This window comes from Petaurus breviceps, unplaced genomic scaffold (genome assembly GCF_028583685.1).
Source record: "Petaurus breviceps papuanus isolate PSGF00001 unplaced genomic scaffold, PetGlider_PUasm1.0 76, whole genome shotgun sequence".
NCBI classification, from domain to species: Eukaryota; Metazoa; Chordata; class Mammalia; order Diprotodontia; family Petauridae; genus Petaurus; species Petaurus breviceps.
Genome location: NW_027186473.1, coordinates 37137879 through 37154553, shown reverse-complemented (window position 1 = coordinate 37154553; position 16675 = coordinate 37137879). Strand labels below are relative to the sequence as shown.

At 35.0% G+C, this 16675-nt stretch overlaps 1 protein-coding gene across 1 annotated transcript; it reads right to left on the bottom strand.

Moving 5' to 3' along the window:
• Nucleotides 1–1321: 1321 nt before the first annotated feature.
• On the bottom strand, nucleotides 1322–2175 carry LOC138174798 (large ribosomal subunit protein eL29-like). Its single transcript, XM_069105056.1, has one exon. The coding sequence runs from the start codon at nucleotides 1978–1980 to the stop codon at nucleotides 1441–1443; it is 540 nt and encodes a 179-aa protein (XP_068961157.1). The 5' UTR covers nucleotides 1981–2175; the 3' UTR covers nucleotides 1322–1440.
• Nucleotides 2176–16675: the final 14500 nt, after the last annotated feature.

Genomic DNA, 16675 nt, shown 5'->3' with positions numbered 1-16675 from the left:
GGAAAAAAAAACAAGGGGAAAAAAACTGCCCTCAGGGAACTTATAGTTTCCTTTAGCAAAAGAATATGTTCACAGATTAGTCAATTAGAAATATAAAAAAAAAAGAATTATAAAGACATATTGTGGTAGGTAAGTATGCAAAAATCTCTTATCATTATTTAAGTAATTTTCTGTTTGATCATATTCTTCTAGTCTTCCCCCATCTAAATAATGGAAAACATGAAATTAAGTATTCTAGAATATCATTTTCATTTATAGTTTCATCTGAAGTATTACCTTATTAAAGACTTCCTAAACTTCTCAGTTGTTCTCTCCTCCCTCCAAATCACTTTGTTATTTTGCACATTCCCATATTTACTTCTGTATGAAAGCATTTTATTTCCTGAACCTAGAAGGATATGTTTCTTGAGAGAAAGATTGTCATTGTTGTCTTTATAACTCCCATTATACCGTTTGACACAATGTTTGTATTAATAAATACTTTCTTTTTTGCTTTTAGACTCTAGCTCCTCTACTAAAGTAATTTCCAATACTTTCCTATAGTCATAAAATAGGACAAATTAAAATTTTTTCTATTTTATTGTATTATACAATCAAACAAAAATCATTAAAGACAGACAAAAACTAGGTAGGAAAAACAGATAGACATCTCTATCAAATTAATCAAAAGCACAAGCTAGGTAAAAATGGAATGAAAGCAAATAAGGACACAGTAGGAATATTTTCTGGTTGGTTACAGAGAATCAGGTACATACTATGGGGCTTGGATAAAGTAGTAATCCACTTAAGAATCTAGCATTCCAGTTATGGTTTGTCATCTGTTTTCAAAGAGGACCATGATTTCAGGAAGATGATCACATAACATTTCTGGACTTTGAAAAATTATGAAGACATGCTTAATAATGAAAATCAATCTTAAAAATGCAGTGTGCATTTTTAGAGGACTAGTTGTGAAACATTTACCAGCACACTCCTACTTCAAGGGTCCTAAACCTGAGAGACATAAAGAGAACTACTCTGAATGGAAATTTCTCGAATTCTCAAGGAAGAAATAGATTTCCAACATCAGGAACTATGAAGTAAAGCTTTGCCACATTCTCTAAGATTGAGCTTGCCTTCATCTAGATTCTGTACACTTGTTTGGGAGTATGTCCCAGACTTTTCAAGGATTGATTTTGTACCAATTATTCTGGATGCTCCACATTATTAAAAGTTTCCTTCTAAAAGCTAACTCTGGCTGGCTAATTGATAATTACTGAGGAACATGCCCAATGAGTCCTGGTGAGTGATAATATTAGGTACTGTATCCCCAGCATTTTTCTTTTATTCTTTTTTTATGACTCACCATTTTCTTTATTTGTAAAAAATAGTGAATAATCATACCCTGGCTGGGAAAAAAGGGAGTTTTAGCTTTAAACAAGTCCTTCTGTTCTGAAGCATCTATTTTGAGGGCTTGGGACCAGCAGCTTTAGCCCCAGGATCTTTAGGTTTGGACTCGGCAGGCTTAGCAGCCTTAGAATCTGACTTGGCAGCCTTGGAATCAGACTTGGCGACCTTGGGGTCAGACTTGGTGGCCTTAGCATCAGATTTGCTGGCCTTGGGGCCAGATTTGGTAGGCTTGTGATCTGACTTACTGACCTTGGTGGCAGACTTGGCAGCCATGGGGTCAGTGGGCTTGGCAGCCTTGGGGTCAGTGGGCTTGGTAGACTTGGGGTCAGTGGTTCTGGTAACCTTAGAGTCAGGCTTTGTGATACTGGAGCCTGGACATTTGATGCCGATCCTAGAACCTGGATGCATGGTAGCCATCTTGTGGCCAGCACGCAGGGCACTGTCCTTGGGGATCTTGTGCCTGAGGAGCTTGGCTTTGGAGGGCTTGGTGCTGAGGGCCTTGATGGCCCCTGCTCGGGCCTTGATGGCTTTGGAGTTGTTGGCCTGCATCTTCTTCAGCCCCTCCTTATTGTGTTTCTTGGCAAAGCACATGTTTCTCAGAAACTTGGGGTCAACCCCTTTCAGAGACTCCTATCTCTGCGAGCTAGGTTTTTTTGATGCCATTTCTGTGCTATTTTCATGATTGGTTGTGAGTGGTATGGTTCTTAGACTTAGCCATCTTTACACCTCAGCCTGCGCTAACAGGCACTCCACCGACTGGAAGAGGCCAAAGGGAAAGAGAAAGAAGGCAGCATTTTTCCTAGAAACCTGAGAGAAGTAGTAACCCATGTTCTGATGAGCCAAAGTGCTAGTCTATTTGGAGTTGGAGAAGTAGCTCACATGGGTTACTACATTGAGAAAAGTAGTTATGGAAGTTTGCCAGTAATGTAGACTGAAAGAGAAGGAGTATTTGTTTGGAAGGATATTTTGCAAATATTGTAAAGGGCTTTAAATAGCATAAAGCATAAATAGCGTAAAGAATGTAGTATGTAGCTACTGAAGCTTCTTGACCAGAACAGTGACATAATTAAACATGCTTTAGCTCACATGTGGTAACCCATTTTTAAGGTACTTGTGAAGCTCAATTAAGATGACATGTGAAGTGTTTGTCAAACCTTTAAATATAGAAATGTTCGTTATTATTTTAACTAATATTAGCAGTGCAATATTTGACATACAAGGAACATTAATAGATGGTAGAGAAATGAAAATCTAATAATTTTTTTATTGCTCAAAAATTTTTGGTTTTTTTTGTCCCCAGTAGATTTTGACTTTCAATGTAGTTTTGAAAGTTTTTCATTGAAAGTGTTAAACGTGTTTTTACTATGCAAACCTGTGATACTAATTAATCTCTACATTAGAAATGAAGTTGTTATTCATCATGATAAATACTTCAAGCCCTCTGAGCCTTTAATGTAGAAACTGCCAAATCTTGTGTTATTCTGACTATGGCTGCACTATGCTAGAATAATTTGTATTTGGTTGCTTGCAATATTTTTTTTTCCTTGACTTGAGAAATCTGGAATGTGGCTATAATATTCCTGGGAATTTCCAGTTAGGATCTCTTTCAGGAGGTGATTAGTGGATTCTTTTACTTTCTATTTTACCCTCTGGCTTGAGAATATTGGAAGAATTCTCCTTAATAATTTCTTGAAAGATGATGTCATGCTCTTTTCTATATAATGGCTTTTGGGTAGTCCAATAATTTTTAAAATTATATTCCCTGGATCTATTTTCCAGGTCAATTGTTTTTTTTCCACTGAGATATTCCACGTTTTCTTTTTTTCCCCATTTTTAAATTTTGTTTCATTGTTTTTTGATTTCTCATAAAGTCATTATCTTCCATTTGTTCCATTCTCATTTCTAAGTAATTATTTTCTTCAGTGAACTTTTGTAACTCCTTTTCCATTTGTCAATTTTGCTTTTTAAGGCATTCTTTTCATTACCCTTTAGGACCTCTTTTATCATTTGACCTAGTCTGTTTTAAGGTATGATTTTCTTCAGTTTTTTTTTGTCTCCTTTAACAAACAACCCATTTTTCATGATTTTCTTTCATCACTCTCATTTCTCCTCCCAATTTTTCCTTTACCTCTCTCACTTGATTTTCAAAATCTTTTTAGGCTTTTCCATGGCCTGAGAAATTCATTTTTTTTCCTGGAGGTTTTGAATGTAGGAGCTTTGACTCTCTTATCCTCTAAGTGTGTGCTTTAATCTTCTTTGTCACTATAGTAATTTTCAATAGTCTGAGGTTTCTTTTCCCCCGTTGTTTGCTCATTTTCCCAGTCTTAAACTTAGTTGACTTTTAACTCTTTGTAAGTAGGGCTCTACTTCTAGGATAGATGGAGCACGTCCCAAGCCTCTTGGGTTTTGTGCAGCTTTTTTCAGAGATACTCAGAGTGCCCTGTAAGTTTTCAGTTATTCTGAGGTGATATGATCTAAAGAGAGGTGTTTACTCCTCTCCTGACCTGTATTCTGGTTTGTGAGCGGTCAAGCACCATAAGCCCTCTTTTCTGCCCTGCAACTGTGAGAAGAGTCCCACCTCCACCGTGGCCACAAAGCTCTGTCATGTTAGTGTACCTCCCCTCCTGGGGACTGCCTCCCAGGGTCACAACCTGGATCTGAGTATGGACAAAGAAACAGAGTCCTGCCTCAGTGTTAGCAAAAACACACCTGTAATCTCCTGACCAGTTGTTTGATCCCTTCGCCCACAAACACTTACCATCTGGAGACTGAGAGCTCTAGAAGTCGCTGCTGTTATTATTGATTCGGTCACTCTCAAGGCCTGTTTCTGGTTTCCTGTGGCCATGTCTGTGTTGGTAAGGCCTGTGCTTAGACTAGGCTCCACTTTTACTTAGGTGGGACAGACATTTCCTGCTCACCTTCTAAGCTGTCTTTGGTGTTTGTGGACCAAGAGGTCTAGAAACCACCACTGCTGCCAGTGATTCAGTTAGCCTGAGACCTGCTTCAGCTTTGGGGTCCTGTCTGCACTGCCATGGTCTGTGCTGGACCATGCTCCTCTCACCCTGCTGTGACACATTTCCTGCCAACCTTCTGAGTTGTATGGGGTGAAAAATTTGCTTCACTCCATCTTTTTTGTGAGTTTTGCTGCTCTAGAATTTGTTGAGAGTCATTTTTAAAATGTTTTTGGGGGGTGTGAAGGAGAGCTTAGCTTAGTCAATGCTTTTACTCTGTCATCTTGGATCCACCTCCCACTGATTGCAATTTTTAAGATTGAAAAATTTTTTTGAAACATGATGTCTAGACTCATTTTTTGATCATGGCTTTTAGGTAGTCTAATAATTTTCAAATTATCTCTCCTGGATATATTTTCCAGGTCATTTGTTTTTCTAATAAGATGTTGCACATTGTATTTTGTCATTCTTTTGGCTTTGTTTTATTTTTTTCTTGATGTCTCATAAAGTCATGCACTTCCACTTACTCACTTCTAATATTTAAGGAATTATTTTCCTCAGTGAGTTTTTGTACCTCTCTTTCCTTTTGACTGAATCTATTTTTAATGAGTTCTTTTCTTCAGTTAATTTTTGTGCCTCTTTTTTTTTTTTACTACAATTTGGTCAATTCTGCCTTGCAAGGTGTTTCCTCCTCATTGTTTTTATTTTTATTTTTTCACCATTTGGTCTAGTTTGGTTTTATTTTTAATGTGTTATTTTCTTCAGTATGTGTGTGTGTGTGTGTGTGTGTCTGTGTGTGTGTGTGTGTTTAGTTTATCAAGCTGTTGACTCTTTCTTTCATGATTTTCTTGTATCACTCTCATTTCTCTTCCAAAAATTTCATTTACCTATCTTACTTGCTTTTAAATATCCATTTTGTATACTTCCATTCCTTAAGAAAAATTCGTATGTTTCTTAGAGGCTTTGGATATAAGAATTTTTAATTTGCTGTATTCTTCTGAGTGAGTGTTTTGATCTTCCTTGTCATCATAGAATTTTTCTACACTCAGATTTTTTATTTCTGTTGTTAGCTCATTTTTTTTTTCCAGTCAGTTTCCTGATTTTTGACTCTGCAAAAGAAGGGCTCTGCTTCCAGGGTGAAGGACAACCATCCCAAACTTCAGGGGTTTTGTGTAGCTCTTGTCAGCAATGCTTCTAGGAACCTGTAGGTTTTCAGTTCCTATGAAATGGTAAGATGTGTTTTTTTTTTCCTTTTTGTTTTGATTATTCTTTCATGAAATGATTAATTTGAAAATATGTTTAATATGACCATACATGTATACCCCCAGTGACCACAAAGAAACCCCTATAATCTCCTTTTGCTTAACCCCCTAATTATCTGTGAGTTGAGAGCTTTGGAAGTAGTTATTGTGATACAGTGGCTTCCAAACCCTGCTCCTGGTTTGCCTAGACCAGGGCTGTGTTGGTGTGGCTTGTATGGTCTGTACTCCATTCTCATCGCTATGTGATAGGCCTTTCCTGCCAAACTTTTAAGTTGTCTTTGACAGGAAAATTGTTTCAGCACATATTTTTTTGTGTTTTTTCCACTCTAAGTTTTGTTTTGTGGCATTATTTAAAGGTATTTGGAGGGGTGGGGGGAAAACTTAGGAAAATCCCAGCTTTTTCCCTGCCATCTTAGCTCCACTCCCAACATTTATTGTTTATGGATGGGTTTCACCTTATTTTTTTTTAAAGTACTACTACCAAATTATATTTTGAGTGCTATATTCTTTCCCTACCAATTTTTCATAACTAGTAAAAATAATATTTTTTTAATTTGAGTGAAGAAACATCCAAGAATATATATGCACATACATATGTATGCATATATGTAACATATATAAACACACATACATACACACATATTCACATATGTGTGTCTACATACACCTATACATATTGTATGCATATATGCATGTACACATATGCATGCACATATAAATATACACATATATATAAACAATACACATATACATACACATGCATATGTGTATACAAACTGTGTGTGTGTGTGTGTGTGTGTGTGTATGTAGTGAGAGACAAAGTTTGGAATGAAGGTCACCTATGATTTCCAGATTTAAATCTCTATAATATAGAAATAAAATTATTTTTTCTATTAAAAAAGGGGAAAATGTCAATTGGACAGTTTACAAAAAAGGCATTTGAAAGACTAAAACACAATAGCCAAATATTTGATAAACTCAAGAATACAAATTATTGGAGAATGGTCTCCAAGTTGAACAAGAGCTTCTGGGGAAATTGGAAAAAATGATTTAGGAGAAAATAAGTTTAGACACCTTACACTATATGCTATGAAAATCTCTAAAATGACACATCAACTAAAGGCAAAAGTTACCATCCTAAAAAACGAAAACAGAAGTTAATACATTTTAGATCTATCTTTAGGCAATGGAATGAGATAATATCTATAAAGCACTTAGCCTAGTACCTAACACAGAGTGTTATGTATTATGTTATTATATTATTGTTTCATATGCAATCATATGCTATTATTATTACGATTGCTATCACCATCATCATTGTTATCATTTTCAATATCATATTTATCATTTTTCATAAAATAAAAATAGAAAGTATATGCTAAACATTTAACTGATTATTATACATTATTATATAATTTTTCAAATTATACAAAACATTTTCATGAAAAAAATACTAAAGATTTGCTATCTCAGAGATGTCTTATATAAGATGGAAAACCATTTCTTCATAGATAAGTGATCAATACATAAGCTTTAAAAAAAATAAAATTTCACTAACCATGTTCTAAATAACTTGAAATAAGGAAAATGTCAATAAAACAGATCTGAGGTTTTACTTTATACTTAACTTTGAATTTATAAATTAACAGGAATAAAAAAAGTTTTATTCTTATACTTACCCAAATTTCATTCCAGCACTTTTCTGTTGACTAAAAACTAAAACAGAAGTAATAGCAAAAAATTGCTGTACAGAAATTGGGTGCTAATAAATGGGGCATTGAGGAACAAATAGTGAAATACATGTGTAATGGAATATTAGTTTGCCAGAAAAAAATATGATAAATATAAGTAAAGATAACAGTAAAACAAACAAACAGCATCAACACAATACCAGAACTGATATCAAATGAAAATGTTATTGACTACTTCAGAAGGTTTATATTGGAACAAATTTTTGTCCACTTTCAATATTGAGATGGCATATCAATTATCTGCATTTCTCTATGTTTTGTCAGTCACAAGGCATTGTGTTTTGTTTTGATTGTCTATTTTTCTGTTAAAAGACATGGTATTTTGGAGAGATATTTAATGGGTAGTAGCAGTTGTTCAAAAAAAAGGAAAAACATCAATAAAAACATACAAATAAGATGTAGTCTTAACAATTCACTTTCAAAATGTTTTAAGGCTTAAAATCCATATTTAAGATATTCATTAACATGTAAAATAAAAATTTATTATTAATTAATATGAACAGAGGATATTCTCATACTTAATTAGCTGAATAGTTTATACAATTGCTTAATCTCTGGTACAGTGATTCCCTTAATTAACAGATAAGTTGATTACTCATTTAAAAGTGTATAAGTAAATATTCCTTGGAAAGTATTGCTTACAGCTCAAATTGTGTCAATCAGTTAAATAGTTCAATCAATTACTATGTTGTTTTATTTAACTGAGACTAGTCAGTCAATCAGTCAAGCAGCCTTTATTAAGAATTTATCATGTTCCAGACAATGTGCTAAACATGGGAGCTTCAGATAGGCAAAGACACAATCACTGATCTCAAAAAGCTCAAATTCTAATGGGGAAGAGAGCTTGGGAATAATTATCTCCATATAAGAAATCCATTAGATATAGAAGGTTATATGAAAGTGATGGAACTAGAATTAAGGAGTAGGATAGAAATTAGGAAAGATCTTCTGATGAAGGTAGAATTTGAGCTGACCCTTGAAAGAAGCCAGGGAAGCTAGGAGATTGAAAAGGGAAGAGAGAGCATACCAGATACTGGGGACAGTTAACACAAAGGCAAGGAGTTGAAAGATGGAGTGTCACTTATGAAATACAGCTAATAAGCTAATGTAGCTGGATTATAGAATTTGTGAAGCACAATACATTATTACAAGACTGGAAGGTAGGAATGGCCAAGTAGTAAAGGGCTTTACTTGTAGGAATTTCAATTTGATCCTTGAGGTAAAAGAGAATCAAGGGAATTTATTGAGTTGGAGAAGTAGGGAAGGGAAAATGAAGTGGTCTGATATGGACTGTAGGAAAATGACTTAGTGTTATTGAGAATGAATTGGGATGCAGAGATACTTGAGAGATAGAGACCAAGCAATAACCTATTGCAATATACAGGCATGAAGTTGTTAAGTCTGCAGCAATGGCTATGTGAATGGAAATAAGACAGCTTATTTGGAAGAAGTTAGGAAGGTAGAAATGTCAAGAGTTGGTAATGATTGGAGTTGAGAATGGTAGAAAGTCTGTACAACTGTGACTGAACCCATTTGTAAACAGACACTGAAAGACTTAGGATCAAGGTAGGTAAAGATTTGCTATATCAATATTTTATTGTATTATCTATTGCGTTCTTGTTATTATCTACTAAGTATTTTATTATAATTTTTATATTAAAAGTAAATGCTACAAAAATATTCAAGAAGTTCTGATTAAGAAAGGAGGCAATATGCACTGGACAACAGGTAATTTCTATTTGTGTAAATACACAAATGAGCACATCCTTTGATAATGTATTCATTGTCACACAGAGAAAGGTCTAAGAGAAGGATAAAATATTGCTGATCAGAGAATCACTGAGAACTTGGCAATTAGTCAGCATTTCTACTTCATTGGGGCCTAATAAAACCAGGAGGGAGATATCAGAAAAACTCATTTCCTGAGTTAGTAACTATCAGAGGTCCCAAGTGCTTAAATGCAGGAGTTTATTCAGTGTTGCATGGTGGGGTGTGTGTGTATGTGTGTGTGTGTGTGTGTGTGTGTGTGTGTGTGTGTGTGTGCTCATTCTGTTTTTTTAAAACTGTTTAAGAGACATCTGATAGAAATCCTTGGAATTGTAGTGATTTTCTGAGATTTTCTATGTTTTTGAAGAAAAATATTGTGATATTTTGAGAACTTTTTTCCCCTGTATTTTTGTTATTGTTTTCCTACTAGGAACCCATTTCTACAATGAACTGTTTTTATTTCATTATATTTAAATTTATGATTATTTCACAATCTTATGTTTATGCTTGCAGATACATGTAGGATGCCCATTACAACTTTTTAGCCCGATACCTTGAATTTATATTAATTAGGAAAATTGAATCTTGTTATGCTATAGCTACATAGCTGGCTAGTTGTGTGGTTGTATAATTTTTGTTTTGTTTTGTTTTGAATAGCTGTGTATGTTGATTAAGGGTCAAGCTAAAATATGTGTGCATAATACATACATGTAATATATATTTTATATATCTGTGCATGAATGTGTGCACGTGTGTGTGTTGAAATGAGATGAAATGCAATATGAATAAAGGTTAAATCTTATAGCTTAGTGCAAAAAAATCAACTTCCCAAAAACATGATATAGTGCATTATTTGTCTAAAAAATAACTGAAGATTCAGGGGGCTTTAGGCTGAATATGAATCATTAATGTGATGTGATAAACAAGAACACTACCATTCCCTTGGGCTACTTTAAAAGAGACATAGTCTCTAAGAAGAAAGAGTGATATTCTCACTTCACTCTGTATTTGTTAGGCCACCACAAGTAGAATATTCAATTCACTTTGGGGCACCACAATTTAAGAAGGTTAAGCTATAGTGTATGGCAATCAGTATGGTGAAGGACTTTTGGCCCGTAGCTGATAATTTTTAGCATATAGAGAAGACTTTTGAACACCATAATTGGTGTTTTCATATAGAAATTTCATCATAATTGGCTATCATGTAGAAGGATTATACTTTTATTTGCCCTCAGGGTAAGAACCAGGGACATTATACAAAGTTGCAAAGAGGCACAGTTTAATATGACATCACAGAGGAGGTCGAGCCAAGATGGTGGAGAAAAGGTAGTTACTCTCTTGAGTTCTCCCCAAAATCCCTTTGATTATCTTTCCATAATAAAAATGGTACCATTAAACAATTTCTTGAGTGGCATAACCCACAAAAGAACAGGAGGAAATAATTTTCCAGTCAAAGACAACTTAGAAGGTCAGCAGGAAAGGTCTGTCACATCAAGGGGAGAGTGGAACACAGTCCATTAAAAGCTGTACCAGAACAGATTAGCACCTCACAAAATAGGAGTAGGCCTTGGGAGTGACTGAATCAGCAGTGTCAGCAGCTGCTTCCACATCTCTCAGCCCATAGAAGGTAAAGGAGTTGAACAACTGGTTAGAAGGAGTTTACAAGGATCTCTTTGCTGGCACTAGGGAGGGAGGATTCTGTTGCTTTGCCTATATTCAAATCCAGGTCACAGTCCTGGGTGTCAGTCCCAGGGTAAGGAAGAAAACTAGCATGACAGAATTTGGAACAGCAGTGAGACAGGCACCCTCCTCACAGTTCCAGGGCAGAAAAGGTGCTTGTGGTCCCTCACAGATCAGAGCACAGCCCAGAAGAGTACAAACTTCTCCTTAGATCATACCACCTTGGAAAAAACTGAAAACTTACAGGTCCTGAGAAGTACCTTTGAAAACAGCTACTGTTTTCAATTCAATCCCTGAATCTTAGGAGATTGTGATCTCCACCCTGGAAGCAGAATCTCACTTTAATAAAGAGTTAAAAGTTAAGAAATAGACTGGAAAAAAATGAGCAAACAAACAAAAAACTTTGAACCCTAGAAAGTTACTATGGTGACAAGGAAGATCAAAACACCCATTCAGAACAAGATAACAAAGTCAATGCTCCTATATCCAAAGCCTCCAAGAGAAATATAAATTGGTTTCAGGCTATGGAAGAGCTCAAAAAGGATTTTTGGGAACAAACTAACAGAGGTAGAGGACAAATGTGGAAGAGAAATAAGAGTGATGCAAAAAAGAATGAAAAAAAATCAATCAGTTTGGTAAAAGACACATACACACACAACCACTGAAGAAGATAACACCTTAAAAAAAGACTAGGTCAAATGGTGAAAGGGTTACAAAACAAAAAAAAATGAGGATAAGATAGACTTGCAAAGCAGAACTGGCCAAATTGAAAAAAAAGAGCCATAACATTTCACTGAAGAAAATACTTCTTAAAAATAGCATTGGTTGAAGAAATTTAAGCTCTCTGTAGTCATATGAAAAAATTGCTCCAAGTCACCATTGATTAGAGAGACACAAATCAAAGTAACTATGAGGTACTCCATCACACCTATCAGATTGGCTAACATGACTAAACAGGAAAATAATAAATGCTGGAGAAGATGTGGGAAAATTGGAACACTGATGCATTGTTGTTAGGGTTGTGAACTGATCTGACCATTCTGGAGAGCAATTTGGAATTATACCTAAAGTGCTACAAAACTTGGCATACCCTTTGCCCAATAAAACCACTACTAGTGCTGTATCCCAAAGAGATTATAAAAAAGGGTAAAGGACCCACATATACAAAAATATTTATAGCAGCTCTTTTTGTCTTGGTAAAGAATTGGAAGTTGAGGGGATGCCTGTCAGTTGGGGAATGGTTGAACAAGTTGTGGGATATGAATGTACTGAAATAGTATTGTGCTATAAGAAATGATGAGCAGGCAGATATCATAAAAACCTCGAAGGACTTGAATGAACTGATGCTGAGTGAAGTGAGCAGAATGAGGAGAACATTGCACACAGTGGGAGACACAATGTATGATAACTTCCTTTGATAGATTTATCTCTTCTTAGCAATGCAAGGATCCAACACAACTCCAAAGGACTCATGTCACAGTGAATTCATCATTCGCTTACTGAAAGAAGTCTCTAAATGAAAACTCGCAGGAATATTATTGCTAAATTCCAGAGTTCCCAGATGAAGGACAAGCAGTTAGAGAGAAACAATTCAAGTATAGTGGAGCCAGTAAGGATGATACACGATTTATCAACTTCTGTATGAAAGGATCTGAGACCTTGATATGTGATATTCTTGAGGGCAAAGGAGCTAGGATTTCAACCAAATACCTGCCAAAACGGAATATAATCCTTCAGGAGAAAAGATGGAATTTCAATGAAATAGAGGACTTCCTAGCATTGCTGATGAAAAGAACAGAGCTGAATAGGAAGAGAAATTATTAAGAGACTTAATAACGTTTAACTGTTTACATTCCTACAAGGGAAGATGCTACTTGTAACTCTTAAAAACTTTCTCTTTATAAGGGTAGTTAGGAGTATATATAAACATAGGAAACAAGTCATAGTTGAATATGAAAGGATCGCATCTGAAAAAAATAAAATTAATGGGTGAGAGGGAAATACCCTGAGAGAAAGAGAAAAGTAGAATGGGACACATTATCTCACTTAAAAGGGGGAAGAAAAAGCTTTTATAGAGGAGTGGAAGATGGGGAAGAAAAGAGGGAGTGAGAGATGCTCACTTTCATCAGAACTGGCTCAAAGAAGGAATAACATACCCACTCCATAGGTATAGAAATCTTTCTTTATCTATATTAATGTAAGAGTGGAAGAGGTTAAGAGAACCAGGGTGCGATAGAAGGAGAGCAGATTGAAAGATGAAGTAGTCAGAAGCAAAACACTTTTGAGGAGGGACAGGGTGAAAGGAGAGAGAGAATAGAATAAAGAGAAGGAAATAGGATGGAGGGAAATACAGTCAGCAATCATAATTGTGAAAAAAATAAAGCACATTTCTCTGAGAAAGGCCTCATTTCTTAAACATAGAGAACTGAGTCAAATTTATATAATATAAGAGTCATTCTTTAACTTCTGAATGATCAAAAGTTATGAACAGTTTTCAGGTGAAGTAATCAAATCTATCTATAGCCATATGAAAGGATGCTCTAACTCACTATTGATTGCAAACTGATATAATTCTGAGATACTACCTCATACCTATTAGATTGGCTAATAGAACAGAAAAGGAAAATGACCAATGTTTAAGGGGATGTGGGGAAAATGAGATATTAATGCACTATTGGTGGAGCTGTGACCTGATTGAACCATTCTATGGAGCACTTAGGAAATATGCCCAAAGGAATATAAAACTCTGCAAACCCTTTGACCTAGCAACACTATTTCCAGGTATCTATCCCTAAAGAGATAAAAAAAAAACAAAAAGGGACAGGACCTTTATGTACAAAAATATTTATAACATCAATTTTTCTGTTGGCAAAGAATTGGAAATTGAGGGGATGCCCATCAATTGGGGAATATCTAAAGAAATTGTGGTATGTGATTGTGATAGAATATTATTTATCTGTAAGAAATGATGAGAAGAATCCTCTCAAAAAAAAACCAACCTGGGTAGACTTACAGAATGACATGTACTGTGTACAAAGTAACAGAAATATTGTAAGATGATGAGCTGTGAATGACTTGGCTACCCTCAGCAATAAAATGATACAAGACAAATCTTAAGAACTTCTTATGAAAAATGCTGTCTATCCCCAGACAAAGAACTGATGGTGTATGAACACAGATTGAAGTAATTTTTTTTTTACTTTATTTAAATTTTTTTTCTTGTCTTTGTTTTGTTTCACAACATGACTTATACATAAATATGTTTTGCATGTCTGCAGGTAGGTAACCTAAATTGAAATGCTTGCCTTCTCAATGGGGGATGGGGTAGAAAGGAGGAAGAGGGAATTTGGAACCCCATTTTTTTTTAAAGAATGTCAAAATTGTTTTATACATGCAGGTGAAAAAAAATAAAATACTTTATAAAAAGAAAGATAAATAAGAAACTTGACATGATGATAAGGATGGGGAACAAACAACTTGTAACAATCAGAAATATCCTAATGTGTAATAATTTTCCTCAGTAGGACTACATTTGAGATCTTTGAAAAGAAATTGGTTAATATGTTATAGTGATTATTCCTTTTTTTGGTGAGTTGAACTAAGTGACTTCTGATGTGTTTTCCAAATCTAACATTCTATGATTCTGTGAAACTTTCCAACACTTATGTAAGACATTTAATTCTAAGACATTTCAGTAAAACCTCACTAAAGGCTTGATCTTAGGAGTAGTTAATGGCACTGCAAATAAAGCTACATAGAAAAATCATTGAAAGAAGGTAGCGTGGTTGGTTGGTGGATATAGAACTAGTCAGGAAGTCAGGAAGACCTTAGTTCAAATCCTTCCTCAGATACTTACTATCTGTTTGATCCTAAGTAGGTTATTCAACTTCTCTCAACCTGACTTATCTATTGGGAATAACAATAATGCCTATGTCATAGGGTTATTATAAGGACCATATGAGATAACACATTTAAAACATTAACCAAGCTTTATAAATGTGTGCTGTTATTTATTTGGGGGCATATGAAATACTTATTAAAAGCTATAGGGAGACAGAGATGCATTTGGAGTCTGAAAGCCAACCACTTCACTGAAATATTCCAGCATCCCCAGAGATAGAAGAGTCAGGAAGAATGCCTAGAAAGGAGTTATTTAACTCCTCATTGATGAAGAGATAAAGATAAAACCCAAGGCTGATTTAAGATATGGCCAAATGTCTTGGTGATGAAAAATTGACAGGTAGAGGTGCAGAGCAGGACAGATACTATCCAGAGCTAGTCTTTCAAAAAGGTATCATACGTTATTTTTTTAGGAGAGTTCTAGTGTTCAATCAGTAAGGAGTCATTATCATCTGGAAGCAGGAAAAAAATGAAGCAAAAGCAAGTGACTAAATGGCAAAAACAGAAGATTCCTTTGGTTAGTAACAAGTTTCATTCTGAGGTACATGATTATCCTTGAAACAATAGGTTATTTCCATCCTGGAATACTCCCAAAGACTATAGAATCAGTTCGACACTTCACAGAATGCAAGGAAAGTTAGGCTAAATATATTTACTTCGTTAGATTGAAGAGAGGAAGACTATTCTGAGTTCTTGTTGCACACAGAGACAATTTCAGGGGCTGGTACCTAAGCAAGCAGGGAAGGCAGAAGGAATAAAAGGATCCTGATTGTCCAAAGGAAGTCTTTAATGAAAAAGTAGCAGACAAATACCATATTCCTCACAAGTAAACAGGTCTAAAAGTTTTAATAAAATAAAATCTATAACTTCAGTGTTGCTCTTTACTTCTAAGGACATACATCAAACCAGTTGCCAAATTTTGTTTCTACCTCCATACCTTCCAGGTTGATCTGCTTTTCTCCAGCCTCACAATCATCACCCCCTATGTCACCACAACCTCAAACCCAGACCATTGAGATCACTTCATAAGTGACCTTTCTGCATCAAGTCTCTTCCTATTCCAGTCCATTCTCCAAAGAGATATCAAATGTTTTCCTAAAACCCAGATGTGACCTCAATAAACCTCTTAATTAACTCCAATAACACATTATTGCCTCTGTGATCAAATATATATGTGTGTATATATGTATATGTATATATATATTGTTTAGTATTTAAAGCCTTTCATCACTTGACACCTATTTAAGCCATGGTACAGTGGAAGTCAGAAGACTCAGCGTGTTAACCTTGTTCTGACACTATTTGTATGAAATAGGAAAAAACACTCAATTTTGGGGGGCCTTAGATTGTTTATTCATAAAATAAAAAAGGTTGGGCTCAATGACATCTTAGTTCCTTTTAAAATATATTATCCTATGAATCCACTTTCCCAGACTCATATTTAAAGGATTACCCCTATTCCTGCAATTCTATGAGCAGGTCAAATTTACCTCCTACATTGCATTTGATTTCCTATCTCTCTGAGTTTGTACTGACTGTTCCCAATGCTGTAAATGAATTCTTTTTCCACCTCCAGCTCTTAGAATCCTATCTTCTTTAAGAATCTAATTGAGACCTTTCCTGATTTCACCAGTTGCTACTACCATTCACATCTGATCTGCATATGTATGTATGTATGCATGAATATAATTGTAGATATTCTAAATATATACCACGACATGCATATAGCTATCTCTCTCTGTATATATGGTATATAAATATATAGCAACACATAGCTAAATATACAGACAATGTATATTTTTTGAATATATATTTCACAGATAGAAATACATGCATATACACATACATATACACAAATACACACACATATATATATATTTATATATCTATATTATGTGTACATATCTATCTATCTATCTATCATCTATCTATCTATCTATCTATCTATCTATCTATCTATCTATCTATCTATCTA

Bases quoted from the DNA above. Each gene is read 5' to 3' on its own strand.
- LOC138174798 (XM_069105056.1), bottom strand. From the start codon at position 1,980: ATGTGCTTTGCCAAGAAACACAATAAGGAGGGGCTGAAGAAGATGCAG.